The 20,550-nt window shown below is 51.5% G+C and overlaps 2 protein-coding genes across 3 annotated transcripts; both read right to left on the reverse strand.

The window, feature by feature from the left end:
* Positions 1-1,164: 1,164 nt before the first annotated feature.
* Positions 1,165-10,860, reverse strand: GARIN5B (golgi associated RAB2 interactor family member 5B). The gene is given in 11 exon segments (XM_023736237.1): positions 1,165-1,293; positions 1,295-1,354; positions 1,574-3,721; positions 4,021-4,149; positions 6,719-6,758; positions 7,230-7,333; positions 7,437-7,501; positions 7,729-7,753; positions 8,124-8,385; positions 9,661-9,815; positions 10,711-10,860. Coding segments are annotated over 11 exon segments (3,267 nt in total).
* Positions 10,861-15,858: 4,998 nt separating this feature from the next.
* Positions 15,859-20,359, reverse strand: IL11 (interleukin 11). 2 transcript variants are annotated; one of them, XM_004381762.1, is made up of 5 exons: positions 20,353-20,359; positions 18,854-19,026; positions 18,295-18,381; positions 18,015-18,176; positions 15,859-16,029 (listed from the first exon to the last, which is right to left on the reverse strand). In XM_004381762.1, exons 1-5 carry the CDS (start codon positions 20,357-20,359, stop codon positions 15,859-15,861), a joined length of 600 nt encoding a protein of 199 aa, XP_004381819.1. The 2 variants fall into 2 exon arrangements, with proteins under 2 accessions (XP_004381819.1, XP_023591947.1); XM_023736179.1 differs by lacking the exon at positions 20,353-20,359 and having other exon boundaries at positions 18,854-19,366.
* Between the last annotated feature and the right edge of the window lie 191 nt (positions 20,360-20,550).

Below are 20,550 nucleotides of genomic sequence, written 5' to 3' on the forward strand. Positions count from 1 at the left end.
ATACCTCTAGCGCCTCCACCCTTGTCCAAGCCACCATCAGCTCAAGCCTGGGTTATTGCAACAGACTCCCTGTTGCATCCATTCCCTCTCCACATTCTTCACACCCTAGCCAGAGAGAGCCCTTTCAAACATAAATCAGCTCCCACCGTTCTCCTCCTCAAAACGCTCCACCTCACTCAGAGTCAAAGCCAAATTCCTTAAAATTGCCTGCAAGATCGGTTCTACATGAACCAGCTCCACTATTACTCCTTTGACTCCATTTCCTACTTTCCCTCCCCTGCCTCCATTGCTTACTCAGCCCTGTATCTCACACTATATTCCATCATGCACACTCCTGCCTCAGGGACTTTACATTGGCTGTTCCTTCTGCTGAGAATGCTTCCCCCACCCCTCCCCCCACGATGTCCCCATGGCTTCCTCCCTCCTTTCAGGTGTCTTCACACAAATGACACCGACTCAATGAGGCCTACCTAGACCACCCAATCCAATACTGCAAAGTGCCTACCCTACACACCTAATCCCCCTTACCCTGCTCTATTTTCCCATAGAACTTGTCACCTTTTAACATTCAATATGATTAACTTGTTTTTTATTGTCTGACATCTTCCCTCTGGGACAGGGTTTCCCAACCTCAGCGCTATTGATATTTTGGGCCAGTTCATTCTTCATTGTGTAGGGGGGCTGTCCTGTGCACTGTATGATGTTTAGCAGCATTCCTGGACTCCAGCCACTAGATATCAGTAGCACACCTTCCCTGATTGCTTGCTGCTATATTCCTAGTGCCTAGAGCAATGCCTAGCACATAGTCAACACAATATATACTGAGTGCATGAAAAAAAGTGGAAAGAACCGAATGATCCGTCTCTAGCTCGAGATAGCACGCCCTCTCCCATTGTTCGCTGCTGTATCCCTAGTGCCTAGAACAATATCTAGCACACATTTGACAATATATAGAGCGCATCAAGTGGAAAGAGGGAATGATCGTCTCTATTTCAAAGACAGTACGTACACTCTCTTATTGCTCGCTGCTATATCCCTAGTGTCTAGAACAATGCTTAGCACATAGTTGATGCTCAGTATATATTGAGTGAGTGAAAAAAAGTGGAAAGAGGGAATGATTATCTCTATCTCGCAGATAATGGAATTGGCGGTAAAGGTTGACTGTTACCCAAAATACCTGGACAGGGCAGGCAAGATGCCCAATTCCTCCTTTATCACCTCCACCTGGGTGGCCGAATCTCTCACACTCTCAATTTCCAAAAGCATGGGCAAGAGATCGTTGGAGGACAACCCCCATCATGGCCAGGAGCTGCTGGCTGGGCATCCAGATGGGCTCTTGAGATAATCTCATGGGCTGTTGGGGCATCCAGGTCGGGGCTTCCATTCTTTTTTTTTTTTTTCTTGTAGTTTTGACTTTAAAATGTTTATTCTTTAAAAAATTAGTTGCTTTTTATACTGCTATACAAAGTTCTTAATGTTTCTTTGGCAATGGAATATAATGGAATTTTACAACTGTATAAAAAAGTTACCTTTGCCTAAGAAATAGTATTTACTGTGTGTACATAGTAAGGGCCTCCATTCCTGACGGGGGAAGTGGGATGGGTGGCTGTGGTAGGTCCTCCCACCTGGAGGCGGGCAGAGGGATGGGAGGCCGGGGTCCACTCTCCACGCTCAGGCTGCTAGATGCAGGCAGGGACCGCAAGGACACCCTAGAATCGTTCTCTGGGTCCCAGGGTGGCTCCTCCACCTCCACCCAGTGCTGTGTGCTCTCCTTCACTCTGGTGACTGACTCTGGCTGCTCCCTGACCACCACCGGTGACCTCTTCAGCCAGGACAACTGGCTGTGGTTGGGGGATACTGAGGGCACCCTAGACAAAGAGGATGCCTCAGAATTCATGGAGAGCCAGGAGGGCAAAGTCATCACCGCCGGTCTCGAGTGCTGCTCTTTGGAGCTGGCCATGATCATCAGCTTGGCGAGGGCAAGGCCCTCCACGGAAAAGGGCCTACTGTGCTCCAGTGCAGGTCCCTGGAGGCTCAGCTCCTTTGTCTTGACCCACCTCTTCTGCTGCTCCATCTCCTTGGACTTGAGGCCTGGCAGGTCCACAGTGATCTCCTCCTTCTTCTTGCAGACTCTGTCCTCCAACTTCCCTGTGCCTTTCAAGCCCTCTAAGGTCACCTCCTGGGTTTTGCTAACCAGGACCTCTGCAGACATCTTCTTGGTTGTGCCAAAGGGCAACTCCAGGGACCGAGTCTGGGTCCTCTGCTCTACCACGTTCATCTCCTGGGCACCCGTTATCACTTCTGGCTCGGGTCTCGCTTCAGGCTGGCTTCTCTCTAGCATGTCTACTCTGTGAATTCCTGATGGCAACATGCCAGTGTCGGCAGGGATCTTTTCCAGTGATGTGGGTGGGCTGAATGCTCTCTGATATTGGGTAGATGAGGTCAGAGCCTTCTGGGATGGGGTAGGTAGGAAGAAAGACTTCCTTTTTGGAGTAGGGGGATACGTGGGCTTCTGGAGAATGACAGGGACAGCTGGGGCGTTCTGGGATGGGACAGGGACAGGTGGGACCTTCTGAGATGGGACAGGAACACGAGGGGCCTTCTGAGATGGGACAGGGACAGGTGGGACCTTCTGAGATGGGACAGGAACACGAGGGGCCTTCTGAGATGGGACAGGGACAGGTGGGACCTTCTGAGATGGGACAGGAACACGAGGGGCCTTCTGGGATGGGACAGAAACAACTGGGGCCTTCTGGGATGGGACAGGGGGGACCTTCTTGGATGGGACAGGAACAATTGGGGCCTTCTGGGATGGAACAGGGACAACTTGGGCCTTCTGGGATGGAACAGGGACAACTGGGGCTTTTTGGGATGGGACAGTGACAGATAGGAGCTTCTGATATGGGACAGGAACATGAGAGACCTTCTGGGATGGGACAGAAACAACTGGGGCCCTCTGGGATAGGACAGGGACAGGCAGGGCCTTCTGAGATGGAACAGAAGCAACTGGGGCCTTCTGGGGAATAGCAGGTAGAGCTGGGGCTTTCTGAGAGGGGGCAGCTGCCACTGTGGCCTTCTGGGGAACAGCAGGTACAGCTGGGGACTTCTGAGGAACAGCAGGTATAGCTGGGGTCTTCTGAGATGAGGCAGGTAGAGCTGGGGCCTTCTGAGAGGGGGCAGCTGCAACTGTGGCCTTCTGGGGAATAGCAGGTATAGTTGGGGCCTTCTGGGATGGGGTAGGTACAGCTGGGGCCTTCTGGGGTGGGGCAGGTACAGCTGGGGCCTTCTGCGATGAGACAGGGACAACGGTGGCCTTCTTGGGAACAGCAGGAACAGCTGTGAACTTCTGGGGCACAGCAGGTACAACAGCGACCCTCTGGGACTGGTCAAGGATGAATGGAGTCTTCCCAGATGTGGCAGGGACAGATAGGGCCTTCTGAGAGGCTGGTGGCCTGGCCTTGACATTGTGCCTGGGGATGGAGGGGTAGGGTGTGCACTGGTAGAAGGCGGTGGTGTGAGTAGTCGGGGAGAAGGAGGATGAGGACAAGGTGGTGGACGTGGCGTCCATGAGGTCTTCAATGTCCTTCTGCCACAGGTACTGCTCCAGCTGGTCGTAGGAGACCATAGAGGAGAGATCAGGGCCGTCCTCTGAGATACAGTGAGAAGGGGTCTCCATCATACATTTGGAGATGGTGACCCTGCCAGACTCGGACGAGCAGACCTGTGAGCAGACAGGGGACAGGAAAGGTGATAGTCAGAGGCAGGGGCCAGCATATCCTCCTGCAGACCCAGGAGTCCTGAGCTCCAGCCCCTCCTCCCACGGACCCAGGAGTCTGGGTCCCCAGTTCCTCCTTCCTCAGACTCAGGAGTCTCACCCCCAGTCCACTCCTCCCTCAGATCCAGGAGTTTAGGTTCTCAGCCCCTCCTCTTTTAGACCTCAGAGTCTGGATCCCCAGGCCAGTCCTCCCTTAGATCCAGGAGTCCAACACCCCTGCCCCTCCTCCTCCTACTCCCTCAGACCCAGAAGTCTAGGACCCTGGGCCCCAGTAGATAGCTGGCCTTGGAAGACTCCTTCTGGTTGACAGTGCTGGAAATGATGCTGAAGATGGTCCGAATGGTGATGCTGGGCTTCTCTGGGGGGAGAGCAGCCTGAGCCCCCAGGGAAAGGCCAGACCCACAAAAGGATTCACTCCTGGGGCAGAGGGATTGGGTGCTCTTACCGGAAAGTGGCATTTCTGTCTGAGAGCTATCACAGGTAGGGTCTGACTTGGACCTGTAGGAGCAGTATCAGTGTTTTCTTTTTGTATTTTTAAAAATTAATTAATTTATTTTTAAATTTTATTTACTTTCTTGTCGAGAATACACACAATAAAACATACACCAATTCAACTGTTTTCTACATGTACAATTCAGTGACATTGCTTACGTTCTTTGAGTTGTACAACCATTCTAAAATTCCTTCTCTGAGTTGTTCCTCCCCCATTAACATAAACTCACTGCCCCCTAAGCTTCCTGTCTAATCTCTGTTGTTGTCAATTTGATCCCATATAGATAGATCTTAAAGAGCATAATGGTCAAGGTAGACACTTTTTACTAGTTAAGCTATTGTTTGCTTTTAAGAAGACTTCAGGGGATATTTTTGGCTTAAAGTTTAACGATTATCTCAGGGCAATAGTTTCAGAGGTTCACCCAGCCTCCATGGCTCCAGAAAATACAGATTCCATGAAAATTTGAAATTCTGTTCTGCATTTTCCCTCTTTTGATCAGGATTCTTCTATGGGATCTTTGATCAAAATGTTCAGTAATGGTAGCCAGGTACCATCTAGTCATTCTGGTCTCTTGGCAAAGGGGGGAGTTGTTCATGAAGGCAATTAGCCACGTGCTCCTCCTATTCTTAACTCTCCTTCTTCCTCTGTTGTTCCAGGCGAATAGAGATGAATTGTTGTGCCTTGGATGGCTGCTTGCAAGCTTTTAAGACCCCAAGCACTACACAATGAACTAAACAAGTTATTAGGCCAATTAATTGGGATGTCCGATGAAACCATGACCCTAAACCTCCAAACCAAGGAACCAAATCCCATGAGGTGTTTAGTTGTACATAAGCAGCCTCAGTAGCTACTTTTTTTTTTTTTTTTTGGTCGTTGTAAATATGTCTATCAATCACACAACTTTTGCCAATTTAAATTTTTACAGGTGTATAACTTATTGACAGCACTTATAATAATTGGCTGTGTCTTTTTGTGTTTTTTAAGTAATAATTTTAAGTTATCCCCATGACCCCTCCCTACAGCCCCTGGTAACCTCTAATAAGCTTTGGTCTCTATGGATTTGCCTATTTTGGACATTGTATATAAGCAGGATCATACAATATTTGTCCTTTTTTGACTGACTTATTTCACTCAGCATGATATTTTCGAGGTTCTTCCATGTTGTGGTATGTATCAGAACTCCATTTCTCTTTATGGCTGAATAATATTCAATTACATGCACGGACCACATTTTGTTTATCCATTTATCTATTGATGGGCACTTGAGTTATTTCCACCTTTTGGCTACTGTGAATATGCTGCTATGAACATTAGTGTACAAGTATCTGTTTGAGTTCCTGCTTTCAAGTCTTTTGGGAATAGGCCTAGGAGTGGAATTGCTGAGTCATAAGGTAATACCCTGGGTTGTGCAAACAGTTAACACGCTCGGCTGCTAACCCAAAGGTTGACGGCTTGAACCTAGCCAGTAGTTCTGTGGGAGAAAGACCTGGCAATTTGCTCCTGTAAAATATTACAGCCTAGGAAACCCAGGTGCAGTTTTACTGTGTCGCATGGGCTCACTATGAGTCGAAATAGACTCAATGCCACCCAACAACAACAACAAAATACATAAAATTTACACTTTTAACCATTTTTGAAAAGTTTTATTGTGAAAATATACATAACAAAACATATGCCATCTCAACAATTTCTACATGCACAACTCAGTGGCATTAAGTACGTTCATAATGTTGTGTAACCATCACCTCTATCTATTTCCAGATCTTTTTCATCACCCCAAACAGAAACTCTATACCCATTAAACAATAACTCCCCATTACCCACCCCCAGCCCCTGGTAACCTCTATTCTACTTTCTGTCTCTATGAATTTGCCTATTCTAGGTATTTCGTCTTGGTCTAACAACATGCAATATGCAGATGACACAACCTTGCTTGCTGAAAGTGAAGAGGACCTGAGGCACTTACTGATGAATATCAAAGACTACAGTCTTCAGTATGGATTGCACCTCAACATAAAGAAAACAACTGGATCGATAAGCAACATGATGATAAACGGATAAAAGATTGAAGTTGTCAAGGATTTCATTTTACTTGGATCCACAATCAAGGCCCATTGAAGCAGCAGTCAAGAAATCAAATGATGCATTGCATTGGGCAAATCTGTTGCAAAAGACCTCTTTAAAGTGTTAAAAAGCAAAGATGTTACTTTGAGGACTAAGGAGCACCTGACCCAAGCCATGGCGTTTTCAATCGCCTCACAGGCATGTGAAAGCTGGATAATGAATAAAGAAGACTGAAGAATTGATGCCTTTGAATTATGGTGTTGGGCAAGAATATTGAATATACCATGGACGAACAGAAGAACAAAAAAATCTGTCTTGGAAGAAGTGCAGCTAGAATGCTCCTTAGAAGCAAGGATGGCAAGACTTCATCTCATAGACTTTGGACATGTTATCAGGAGGGGCCGCTCCCTGGAGAAGGACATCATGCTTGGTAAAGTAGAGGGTCAACAAAAAAGAGGAAGACCGTCAATGAGATGAATTGACACAGTGGCTGCAACAATGGGCTCAAGTATAACAACAATTGTGAGGATGGCGAAGGACCAGGCAGTGTTTCCTTCTGTTGTATGGGTCAGAACCGACTCGATGGCACCTAACAACAACAACAGGTATTTCATAAGGAGCCTTGGTGGTGCAGTGGTTAAGCCCTTGGCTGCTAACCAAACTGTTGGCAGTTTGAACCCACCCAGCCTCTCCACGGTAGAAAGACCTGGCAATCTGCTCCCAGAAAGATTACAGCCTAGGAAACCCTATGGGGCAGTTCTACTCTGGCTCATAGGGTCGATATGCGTCAGAATTGAGTCGACAGCATCCAACAACAACATTGGACCTTGGGGTCCAGGTCAGACCATGGTCCCTTCATCCTTCCCCCATGAGCACCAGAGGGAGGAACAAGCCTACCTCTTTTCTGTAGGCTTCGTTCTACTGTCAGTCGATTCCAGCTGCGACCAGATGAGAGGCACAGAGTCACCCACCGCCTGAGACTTGAATTTACGCTTTAGAGCCTGGGGGTGGGGCCAAGGAGGGACAGTGAGGCCAGGAGAGGCAGCCCCCGAGCTCCCCCCAACCCACAGCCAGTGCCCAGCAATGTTCCCAGGGTCTGCTCACCTTTGCCTTCCGTTGTCTCTGGGAGAACAGCAGCTTGTAAGGAAAGACAGTCTTGGTGACCGTGACTGGGAAGAGAGGAGGAGACAGCGGGTCAGGGAGCCCCAGGGAGGAAGCAGAGTGGGGCCCGACTGGGACCAGTAGGAGCAGTATCAGTGTGAGGGGAGAGGATGTGAGAGACTCCAAGGATGGCCGGGAGACAGAGGAGCCTAGGGTCTGAAGCTTCATCCACACCCGGGGGGTTGAGAGCCAGAAGATGCAGGCTGGAGCTTCAGAGATGCTAGAAACTTCTCACCTGAACGCTTGGACTGGGACGGGTTCTGTGGGTGGAAAGGGGGGCAGTCAGGCGAGAAACAACCTCTTCCTGGTTTCTACAGCCCCCTCACCTACCAGCAAGGAGTCTGGGCACCTCCAGCCCCTCCTCCCTCAGACCCAGGAATCCTGGCCCCCAGTCCCCACCTCCCTCAGACTCCGGAGTCCCCATTCCCCGCCCCCTCCTCCCCAAGACTAGGAGTCCCGGGCTCCGGCCCCCTCCTCCCTCAGACCAGGAGTTCTGCCCCCAGCACCATTCCTGGGGCCCCTGGACTTCAGGCTCTAGGTGCTCACTCCCTCTGGAATCTAGAAGCACAGATGCCTAGTCCCTCTCCTCCCCTTCTTCATCGCCATGGGTCTGTGGACTCAGAGCCCCACCTGGAGGCGCCATGTGGAGGCGAAAGGCGCTGACCGGGACAGGTCCCCAGGAGGTGGAGTATGTAGGGTCCTGGGGGCCCAGCTGGTGGCTGGCTCCTGAAGCAGGTTGATAAGGCGGATCCAGCGGTCGAACAAGAAGCCCACCTCGTAGTCGGGGGCGTCCAGCTCCAGGTAGTAGTAGCGACCTGTGGCCAGGCGCAGCTTCAGGCGCCAGGCGGCCAGGTCATGGACGTAGAGATGTACTAGGTCCAGCGGGATCATCCTGGGCGGGGGTGTGAGGGGAGCAAGAGAGAATGGTGGTATTATTGATTGAATTGTGTCCCCCCCAACAACAGTTTAGGTGTTGTAAATCCTAGCCCCTGTACTGTGGTTGTAGTCCCATTTGGGAATGGGTTTTCTTTGTTATGTTAAGCAGCCAAATCAGTGTAAAGTGTGTTTTAAACCAGTCACCTCTGAGATATAAAAAGAGCAGATTAGGACAGAGAAGCAAGCAGAGATGGGGGGAGACAGATGCCACACCACATGGAGATTACCAGGTGTCTTAGTCATCTAGTGCTGCTCCAACAGAAATACCACAAGTGGATGGCTCTACAAAGAGAAATTTATTCTCTCACAGTCCAGTAGGCTACAAGTCCAAATTCAGGGCATCAACTCCAGGGGAACGCTTTCTCCATCAGCTCTGGAGGAAAGTCCATGTCATCAGTCTTCCTTTGGTCTGGGAGCTTCTCTGCGCAGGAACCTCAGGTCCAAAGGGCGCGGTCTGCTCCCAGCACTGCTTTCTTGGTGGTATGAGGTTCCCATGTGTCTCTGCTCGCTTCTCTCTTTTATATCTCAAAAGAGATTGCATTAAGACACTAATCTTGTCAACCTCATCAGTATAACCTCATCACAGTGATAGAATTTACAACACATGAGGAGATCACACATAATCTCATCATAGTGGTAGAGTTTACAACACATAAGGAAATTACATCAGATAACACAATCATACAATACTAGGAATCATGACCTAGCCAAGTTGCTACCCACATTTTTGCGGGGACACAATTCAATCCATGACACCAGGGAACCAAGGAACAAGGACCTTCATCCCCCAGAGCCAACAAAGAGAGAAAGCCTTCCGCTAGAGCTGGCACGCTGCTTTCCTAAACTGTGAGAAAATAAATTTCTGTTTGTTGAAGCCAGGGCTTCAAACCAAGTTCCTTACAGTTCAAACCCCGCTGAGAATTTACATTTCTAACAAGTTCCCAGGCAATGCTAATGCTGCTGGTTAGGGACCAGTTCTAAGAACCACTACTAGAGCAGTGGTTCTCAAATTTTATTATACATAAGAATCACCTGGGGATCTTGTTAAAATGTAGATTCTCATTCAGTATATCTGGGGTGGAAATGCAAACCAGAGCAAACTGATTCGAAGCCTTGGTTGAAGCCACCCACACTTTTGGTATTTCTGTTATAGCAGCACTGGATAACTAAGACAGGTGGGTAGCTCAGGGGGCACAGTGCGGGTACGGAGAGGGATGGGGGGTGGAAGCACCTGGTGAGGATGAGGTTGGAGGAGTCCCTGCCTTCGGGGGGCTTCGCGATCAGCAGGAGGTCTGGCAGCACCAGGCCAGGCAGGGTGGCTGCCACACCCATGGTCAGGCGGTTGGAGCCATGATGCAGGTACACGGGGCCCCCTCGATGTGTTACCTGGGGTGGCCAGGGAGAGGGGCTGGGACCACACCTTTCTCCAGCACTCCTGTGGCACCCCCGCCCAAGCCCCCAGCTGCCTCGAGCCTACCTAGACCCAGATCCCAAACCAGAAGACCAAACCAGTTGCTGTCAAGTCAACTCTGACTCGTGGGCGACCCCATGTGTGTCAGAATAGAACTGTGCTCCACAGGGTTTTCAATGGCTAATTTTCGGAAGCAGATTGCCATGCCTTTCTTCCAAGGTGCCTCTGAGTGGGTTCAAACCACCAACCTTTCGGTTAGCAGCTGAGCAATTAACCATTTGAACCAGCCAGGGACGTGGACTCAGATCCCTGCCCCCACCCAAAAAAAAAAAAAAGAAAAAACCCAACCAGTTGCCATCGAGTCAACTTCTACTCATAGAGGCCTCATGTGTGTCAGAGTAGAATTCTGCTCTATAGAGTTTTCAATGGCTGATTTTTTTGGAAGTAGGTCGCCAAGTCTTTCTTCCAAGGCATCTCTGCGTGGACTTGAATCTCCAACCTTTTGGATAGCAGCGAAGTGCTTAACTGTTTGCACTGCCCAGATACTCAGATCCAGATCCCCTCCAAAAACAAAAACCAATTGCTGTCAAGTCAACTTTGACTCATGGTGCCCCCATGTGTGCAGAGTAGAGCTGTATTCCACGGGGTTTTCAAGGCTGTGACAGTTTGGAAGCAGATCACAAGGCCTTTCTTCTGAGGCACCTCAGGGTGAATTCAAACTGCCAACCATTTGGTTAGCAACTTAACCATTTGAGTCACCCAGGGGACTCCGACCCGACTCTCAGTCCCTCCTAAAGTATCCCCTTCCCGCCCCAGGTGCCTTGCTTCCATCCAGCCCCTCTCAGCCCCAGGGCAGAGGGAGCCGGGGACCTGGACAAAGTTACTCTCGAACATGGGCAGCGGGCGGAGGGGCAGGTACTCGCCCTTCTGGAGGGTCTTCTGGAGCTCTCCCAGAATGGGGACCCACTTCCGGGGGCTCTGGAAGGGTTCCAAGCGCCCGATGTTCAGGAGCCAGTTCATGGTGGCTGCAGGAGGGTTGGGCGGGGCACAGAGTCAGGCACCCAGGTGTCTGGCCTGCCTGGTCCCCCAGCCCACCGGCTTTGGCCCCTTGGGTTTCACAGGTGCCTGGAGCTCAGTGGTCACAGAGGGTGGGGCTTCCCCAGGGCTGGGAGACAGAGGCCGTGGCCATGGCCCGGTGAGGGTGGGCAGCACTGGCCAGGGGGTGGAGCCCGCGGTAGAGAGGCTTTGTGACGTCATCAGACACACTGGGGACTCTTCCTGGAAACTCTCCAGGCTCCCTTTTTCTCTGGGGATATGACCTGGGCCTTGGGGGCTGGGCTGGGTGGATCAGGACCCTAAAACCAGGCTGGGCACCCCCTACCTACCCACCCACCCACATACTCCTATTCCAGACCCAAACCAGTGACAAACCAAGGTCCCTGGTCTTAAAAGCTTGTCAGCAGCCATTTAAGATACTACTATTTGTCTCTACTCGTCAGGAGCAAAAGGGAAAGAAGGTTACAAACTCTCAGACAAGAAACTAGTCTATGGGGCTAATAGCCTACACAAGCCATGGCCTCATCTACCCTGAGACCAGAAGAACTAGATGGTGCCTGGCTACCATGACTGACCGTTCTGATCAGGGCCACAATAGATGGACCCTGATAGATCAGGAGAAAAACGCAGAACAGAACCCAATTCCTAAAAAATCCAGACTTACTGACCCAGTTGAGACTAGAGGACTCCCTAAGACTATCACCCCGAGATACTCTTCAGACTTTGAACCGAAACTATCCCCTGAGGTCACCTTTTAGTGAAATAACAGACTGGCTCACCAAATAAAGGATATTACCCATGAGTATGGTGTTCCATTAAAAAATCATCTATGTGAGACCAAAAGGTCAACAATAACTCTAAAGCAAAGATGAGAAGATAAGGGGGCAAGGAAATTAGAATACTGGAAGTGGAACAACTAGAATGCAATTAAAGAGAATGTTGACACATTGTGAAAAATATAACTAACGTCACTGAACAATTTGTGTAGAAATTGTCAGATGGGAACGTAATTTGCTGTGTAAACTTTCACTGAAAAAACAAAAAAAAAAATCAGGGTCCCCGGAAGAGTCTAGGATACTGTAAACGGATGACTCTTCAGTGGGTTTCTGACTGTATGAGGGGCAGCCTGAATTACAACCCCAACTCCACTAACGATGCTTCTTTTGATTCTGGGTAAGACCATGCCCTTTCTGAACCCCAGTGTTGTGGACTGAATTGTGACCCCCAAAATATAAAGTCCTAACCCCTATATCTGAGGATGTGCTCCTGTCTGGAAATAGGGATTTTCTTTTATTATGTTAATAAGATCATGCCAGAGCAGAGTGAGTCCTAAACCTAATCACTTCTGAGTTATAAAAAGAGCAGAATAGACAGAGACACACACACACAGGGGAAGATAGATGCCATGTGAGGACCTGTCTGCAAATGAAGGAGTGCCGAGGATTGCCAGCAGACACCAGGAACTAGGAGAGAGACCCATATGAGGAATAGATGTGGCTGAGACCCTGATGTGGACTTTTAGCCTCTAGAACTGTGGGAAAATAAGTTTCTATTCTTTGAAACCACCCATTTGTGGTATTTCTGTGATGGCAGCACTAGCTAACTAAGATGGTGGCAGCGGTGGCTCAGTGGTAGAATTCTGGCCTTCTATGTGGGGAGGCCTGGCTTTGATTCCCAGCCAATGCACCTCACTCGGAGCCACCATCTGTCTGTCAGTGGAAGCTTCCGTGTTGCTATGATGCCGAACAGATTTTAGCAGAGCTTCCAGACTAAAATGGACTAGGAAGAAAGCCCTGGCGATCAACTTTTGAAAATCAGCCAATGAAAACCCTATGGATCACAATGATCCGGTCTGCAACTGATCATGGGGACGACGCAGGACCAGGCATTGTTTCGTTCCGTTGTGCATGGGGTCATCATGAGTGGGAGGACAACTGACGGCAGCTAACAATGATAGGAAACCAAGACACTCAGTTTCCTGATATCTAACATGTTTGTGTTGATGTGAATGATTGTGGAAAGCTGAGGTATAAAGAAAGGGACACTAGCTTTGGAATGACCCAGACCTCTAATGGAATCATAATTCCAACTCTCCCTAGCTGTGTGACTTGAGTGACAGACATTCCCTGTCTGAGCCTCAGTTTTCCTTAGCTGTAAAACAGGGGCTATTTGAGGATCCAGGGAAATCATTTAGGAGACAGACCAGAGTAACACTCAGTTAATGGTCTTTCTTTTCCCTTCTGGGGGCTTTCTGGGGGGCCGGTCTCCTGTCAAGGAGCCTGGGTGGCACAAGTGGTTTGTGATCAGCTGCTAGTCTGAAGCTTGGCAGCTCAAACCCACTCAGCCGTACTGCAGAAGAAAGGCCTGGTAGTCTGCTTCCATATGGATTACAGCCATTTCCATACAGATTACTCTGTAACACATGGGATCGCTGTAAGTTGGAATAGACTCGACAGCAACGGGTTTTTTTGGGGGGAGGAGGAGGGGTCTTCTGTCATTCTAAAAATAGTGTTTATTGTTTTTTAAAAATGCGTCATGCAAAATACATGGTCATTGTAAAATTGTGGAAAATACAGACAAATGGAAATAATAAAAATCATTCACAATCCCACCCCTCACTTTCAACCTTGAGACGGGCTTTGTCAACATTTTGGTGCATTTCCTTCAAAGATTTTTTTTACATTTATATCTATATATGTTGTTATAAGGAGCCCTGGTGGCACAGTGGTTAAGCACTCAGCTGCTAACTGAAAGGCTGATGGTTCAAACCCAACAACCACTCCACGGAGAAAGATGTGGCAGTCTGCTTCTGTAAAGGTTACAGCCTTGGAAACCCTACAGGGGCATTCTACTCTGTCCTATAGGGTTGCTATGAGTCAGAATCGACTCGACAGCAACAAATTTGTGTTTTTTTTTTTTTTTTGGTTTGGCTGTTGTTAATTGCGCTCAAGTTGACTCTGACTCATGGCGACCCCATGTGTACAGAGTAGAACTGCTCCATAGGGTTTTCAAGGCTGTCACCCTTCAGAAGCAGGTCGTCAGGCCTGTCTTCTGAGGCAACTCTGGCTGGGTTCGAATCGCCAACCTTTTGTTTAGTAGTTGAGAACTTACCCATTTGCTCCACCCAGGAATTCCTATACTCACACACACACACAAAACGGGATCACACAGTGATTCTGCAGCCTGCTTGTTCATGCAACAGTACATCGTTCTATATCTTAGGCACCCTTCTGCAGCACCCCTTTACATGGTTGGATGGTACTGCGTCATACATGGATGTGATCATTTATTTAAGAAGTCCTGGTGATGCAGTGGTTAAAGTGCTCGGTTGCTAACTGAAAGGTTGGTGGTTTGAACTCGCCAGCTGCTCAAAGACGTGGCAGTCTACTTCTGTAAAGATTTACAGCCTTGGACACCCTATGGGTCAGTTCTAGCCTGTCCTATAGGGTCACTATGAGTCAGAATTGACTTGATGGCAACGGGTTTGTTTTGTTTTTGTTTTTTTGGTGGCACAACAGTTAAGCGCTCAGCTGCTGACCATAAGGTTGGTGGTTCAAACCCACGCAGTGGCTCCACAGCAGAAAGATCTGCTCCCATAAATATTCTAGCCTAGGAAACCCTATGGGGCAGTTCTACTCTGTAATACGTGGGGTCACTATGAGTTGGAATTGACTCGCCAGCACCCAACAACAGCAAATCATTTATTTAATTATTCCCTGCTGCTGTGCACTTAGGAGCCCTGGTGGCCCAATGGTTAAGTGCTTGGCTCCTAACTGAAAGGTCAGCAGTTTGAACCCACCAGCCGTTCCACAGGAGAGACAAGTGGCAGTAGGCTTCTGTAAAGATTACAGCCTTGGAAACCCTATGGGGCAGTTCTATTCTGTCCTATGGGGTCTCTATGTATCGGAATCAACTCAATGGCAACAGGTTTGCTGGACATTTAGATTATTTCTAACTTGCTACTGTGAACATTGCCATAATGAACAATCTTGAGCTTGCAGCTTTGTCCAGCTGCAAAGTTCCCCTAAAGTGTATTGCTGGTCACGGTGTGACCTTCTGGAAGCTTCTTTTATCCATTCAAATATTTATTGAGTGTCTACCCTGCCCCTGAGGTCCCTGGGTGGGGCAAATGGTTTTCACTTGACTACTAACTTAAAGGTTGGTGGTTCGAAAGAAAGGTCTGTCTTCCAAGGTGCCTCTGGGTGGGTTCAAACCTTCCGGCTAGTAGTGTACCACTTAATCATTTGTGCCCCGCAGGGTCTCCCTGTAAAGATTACAGCCATGAAAACTCCATGGAACAGTTCTACAATGTAACACATGGGGTCACCATGAGTCAGAATTGACTTGATGGCAATGAGTTTGGGTTTGTTTTTTTAACCCTCCTCCCATGGAGTTCACAGACGCTCAACAACAAAAAGTCTCTCCTCCTTGCCCTTGTCTACTTAATGCCTCTTGCTCCAGTTTCTTCCCATCCTGCCCCCTCACCCACCTCAGGGACCCTAGATCTCAGAAAAATCGCCCCAAATGTGTGTATACGACAAATTTAATTTCCCCTTCTCGCAAAGGTTTCTCACATTTTTGTACAAAAACCCAGGACCCCTTTGCCCTTCTCTCCCCACCACAACAAAAAAAGTCATTATATAATAAATAATAAATGCTCCTGCCCAGGCCCAGAGGGATGAGAGCCAGGACACTGTGCCCAGGCTTCTTAGAGACCCAAGAATCCGGGAGCCCAGTTCTCACCTCCTTAGGGACCCAGGAGTCCCTCTGCCTCCTACCCCCCTCAAATAAATAAGCATAAATAAGGCACAGATACCCGCCCCCCAGGTCTCTTTACGGGACTGTGTCTAAGTAGGGGGAGGTAATTGGGGGGGGTCCCCTGGCTGTCATGCCCCCAGTCCCTAAATAAATAAATAAATAAGATCTGGCTTTGAAGGACAATCATGGCTTCGGGTCCAGGGGTCACAGCCGAGTCCTCAGCACCAGCAACCCCCGCACGGCCCAGTCGAGAGTGAGATGCAATCCCCCCAGGATGGCGTGGGCTGCCCTGACGCCTCCCCAGGCTGAGGCAGGAGGGGCCAGTGGGGGCGCCGGGGGATCTGGGGATGCCTGGGGCAGGGCCAGGTGGGACATCTGTTGAGAGAGGACAAGAGGGTTAGCAAAAGGTATAGATGCAATGGGGGGGGGGGCAGGGGAAGGGATGTTTGGGGCATCTATTGAATTTGAGTTGGGAAGGGTCTCTGTTGCATATTTCCAGAATGTCTGTGGGATGAGGTGTCTGGCCAGGGGGTGTCCTGAAGGATGTTGGGATTAGAAAGTGGAGGCTGGAGTCAAAAGTTTGGGGGTTGTAGGGTTCCAGGGTTAAGGCTGGAGTTCCTGGGCTAGGTTCGGGGTTTGAGTTGGGGTCTTTCGAGAAGGCTGCGGTCTTGGAGCTAGGTGAGGGCTTGGATATGGGGCCCCTGTGGTTGGGTCAGTGTTGGGTGGGCAGTGCTGAGGTCTTGGAGCAGAGGGCTGGGGTCCAGGGTCTGTGTGGTTGAGTCAGAGTTGGGTGGGCAAGGCTGGGATCTTGGTGCTAGATGAGGGCTGGAGTCTGGGGTCTCTGTGTTTGAGTCAGGGTTGGGTAAGCAGGACTGGGATTTTGGAGCTAGGGTTTGAGGGACAGTGTTGGGGTCTGGGTTCTGTGGTGTCAAGTGTGGGATCAAGGCCCAGAATCTCAGGCTGGAGTCTTAGGTCTGGGCTCTCTAGGATCAGGCTCAGGGACACGTGGGTGAGGTCTGGAGTCTTAAGTTTGGGATCTCAGAGCTGGGATCTAGAACTTTAGGTCCAGGGTTTTCTGGGGGCAGGTTTAGGAACTGGGGTCTGAAGTCTTCTGGTCTCAGGGTTTTGAGTCTGGGGTTTTAGAAGCCAGAGTCTTAGGGATTTAAGGGCTCATGACCAAAATGTGGAGTCTCAGGGTCTCAGAGCTAAGGTCTTGGGTGTCTGGAATTTAGAAGTCTTGGGAGTGAGATGTAAGGTCTCAGGGCTCAGGGTCTGGGGTCTTGAGATTTCAGAGCTAGAGTCCTAGAAGCCAGGGTTTGGGGACCAGAGTCTTGGGGGCTGGGGTCTTGTAGTTTGAGATATCAGGTCTAGGTTCTTGAGGTGTGGGGTTTGGAGAGCCATGGTCCCAAGGCTGGAGTTAAGGTCTCTGGGTCTGGGTCTGGGTCTGGGACCTTGAGGTGTTAGCAGGGGTGGATTATCCAATAAGCAAGGTAAGCACAGTGCTTACCTTGCTTACCAGATCATCTGTAGTGAACAATTTCACATTTTTTCACCACATCTAAGATTCTGCTTCTAGGTATGGCTGGCATCTATCTCTCTCCCAACCCCATTTCAAGTTTACAATCCCTGACAGGGGCAGATGACCCAGTAAGCAAGGTAAGCACAGGCTTACTTATGCTTACTTACTAATCTGTAGTGAACAATTTCTTTGATGTGGTGAAACCCATGTGAAATTGTTCACCAGAGATTAGTAAATATGCACAAGTAAGCCCATGCTTACCTTTCTTACTGGATAATCCGCGTCTGGGTGTTAGAGTCTCGAGATTTGGGATCTTGGTGTCTTGGAGCCAAGGTCTCCAAATATTGGGCTGAGGGTTTGGACCCTTGGGATTTGGGACCTGAGGGTTGGTGTCTTGGGTCTCGGGATCTTAATGCGTATGGTCTATAGTCTCAGGGCAGCTCTTGGGGCCTGGGGTCTGGGATCTCAGGTCTGGGAGCTTGGTGTTATGGGATCATGGACTATGGGGTCTCAGGGTCTTGGTCTGAGGGTTTGGAGTTTCAGGGCGGGGTTTGGGGGTATAGAATTTCATGGTCTTAGGGTTATGGGGTCACAGGATCTTGGGGTTACAGAGCCAGGGTTTCAGGGTCTGAGTTTTCAGGGCCAGGGCCTAGAGTCTAGGATCCTGGGGTTACAGGTTTCAAGGAACTTGAGGTCGCAGGGTGGCAGAGGGGTGTCTCAGAACAGGGATCCCGCAGTTGGGTATGGCTTTTCAGGGCAAGAGTTTAGGGTCTGGGGTCTTGGGGTCACAGGATTAGGGTCTCAGGACCTGGGATCTCAGATCTTGGAGCCAAGGGCTTACCAGGAGTTGTAGCCGGCGCAGGAGCCGGTCCAGCCGGGCCTGCAGGGTGCCCAGCTCAGGCTCCAGGGTCCGAAGAGAAGGTCCGCCGGTCCGGCGCAGCCACTGCACATGCCTCAGATAGGACAGCAGGTCGGCCCGCAGTCGTGTCAGCACTCCCGGGAGCTGGTGACAGAGGACAGGCATCAGGGAGCACCAGCACATGTCTGTCCTGGCCCCCGAGACCCCTACCTCCTTCCCTGCCCAACGCCCATGGTCACTCCAACCTTGTCCCTGCCCTTACCTGCAAGGCTCCCAGTGCTCCTGCGCTCATGGCCAAGGTGGGCAGGGAGTCCAGGCTGTGGTCTCCTTCGGCTGGGAATTTGTCTTTCTGATGGGAAAACAGCTGTGAGGGGGGAGGGCCCACCCAGCTCGGAGTTCCCGCCATCCCCACTGATCTGCATGCTTCTCTTTCCTTTCTATCCTGCCCCTACAACCCAGGTTGGGATTGGGGCTCCCAGGCTTGTCCTCATCCCCCTGGTCTCCCTGCCTCAGTTTCCCTCCCAGAGCTTCTCTGTTGGTGTCTCCAGGTGTCTGCACCCCTCAGTCCCCACCGACTCTTTGAGGGTCTTGGAGTCACCTCCCAGCTCTGTCTCTCTCTGTGGGTCCCCATGTCTGGCCATTCCGTGTCTCTGCATCTCTGGTTTGGTCCTTGCATCTCTGTCTCTGTCTCCATCTCCCCAGCTCACTGGGGTCTGTCTTGCTTGTTCTCTCTGAATGGTCTTTTCTCTCCTCTCTTGTGACCCTGGATCCTTTGTCCCATCCCCCCCACCCCCGCCCATCACAGCCTTGCAGGCTCTTACCAGCTGTGCCGCCAGCTGCCTAGTGTCTGCCAGGAGGGCGCGGGTCAGGAGGACAGCACTGTCCAGCTCTGCTCGTGGGTCTGGGGAGGCTCGTGGGGGTCCAGGAGGTGGCCCAGGAGCAAAAGCGCTGTCTGGCCACAGGCTCAGCACGACCAGGAGCAGTCGGCAAACACCTGGGGAGGGGTACAGAGAGTTCAGGTCAGATTCCGGGTCTGAGGGAGGAGGGGGTGGAGGGGGCCCGGACTCCTGGGTCTGAGGGACTGGGAACCTGTACTCCTGGGTCTGAGGGAGGAGAGGCCGAGACCCCGGACTCCTGTGCCTGAGGGAGGAAGCTGAAGGCTTGCGTTCGAGGGTGGAACGCCCGGGGCAGGTCCCAGGCCGGGTGGCCTTCCCTCTCCCCTTTTGCTCTGGCAGCCCCGCCTGTCGGAACAGACGCGGCCCGGGGCGGGTAGACGGGCCGGGCGTCTTCCGTCCGCCCCCGGACGCCAGAATCTGGGCCCCGGGGCGGGGCATGAGGGGGGAGGTACAGGCCAGAACCTGTCCCCTCCCCCGGCCCCAGGAGCCCGAGCTGGACTTGGGGGCAGGGAAAGGAGCCAGAGACAAGGACACAGGCACGGATCCCCCGGCTCCTCCTCTGGACACCCGCATAGACCTACCCCCCCGGTCCCCGGGAGAGACGCCCCGGTGGGCTGCAGGGGCCGGTCCGCAGTGTCTGGGGGTGACGCGGAGCGCACCTGGGCAGAGAGACTGAGCCGCAGGCCGGAGGGAGCCGAGAGCCGGAGCGCCAGGCAGGGCGTAGGGGTCTGGCCGGCTTTCCCCAGTCGCCCACCCCGCGCCCCGCCCACTGGCCGAGCGCCAGCCAATCAGCGTCCCCCGACCGCCCGCTTCTTATCACACCCCCAGCGCGCCCCCTGGTCCTCTCCTGCCGCGGCCCAGCCTCCGGCCCCTCCCCACCGGTGTCTGTCTGTCCTGCAGGCCGGCCGCCCGCTCCTGTCTGGCTCCCCGATTTCTGTCTGCACCCCTCTCTCTCTTCCTCTGGGCTGGGACGGGGCTCCCGGGCTTACCTCAAACCCTTGGTCTCCCTGACTCAGTTTTCCTCACCGAGCCCCTCTGTCGGGGTCTCTGGGTGTCTGCGCCTCTTCATCCCCATCGACTCTCTAGGGGTGTCGGGGTCACCTCCCAGCTCTGTCTGTCCCTGTCTGCGGGTCCCCGTGTCTCTCCTCCGTCTGGCCGTGTCTTGGTGTCTCTGATTTGCTCCTTCCATCTCTGTCTGTCTCCTCATCTCATCCAGGTCTGGGGGTATGTCTCCTGTCTTCTCTCGGAATCCCCTTTGCTCTCTGTTTCTGACTCCCCATGGATCGCTCTCCCCCGTCCTCTGTCCCTCGGTCTCCACTTGGTCCCCACTAGGTCCCACTCAGATGTCAGTCTGCTCCCTGCCATCTCCCGCTGTCGGTCCCTCCCTCCCTACCCCCCTGCCCCATAAACTTGAACCCACTTACAGTTCATGTCCCCACAGGGCCAGGGGTTCCCCAGGGCGGAGGGGAGGGCTCTGGAGACTTTTAACCCTTCCCTGGCCGCTGCGGGCCCGGGGTCAGCTGGGCCGAGGCCAGGGGAGGGGAGGCATGAGCGGTGCGGGTGTGAGCGGCGCCTGGCAGTGAGGGCGTGCGGCCGCCCCAGGGCTTATATAGGGGGCTGGG

Source organism: Trichechus manatus, unplaced genomic scaffold (assembly GCF_000243295.1).
Source record: "Trichechus manatus latirostris isolate Lorelei unplaced genomic scaffold, TriManLat1.0 scaffold00087, whole genome shotgun sequence".
Taxonomy (NCBI): domain Eukaryota; kingdom Metazoa; phylum Chordata; class Mammalia; order Sirenia; family Trichechidae; genus Trichechus; species Trichechus manatus.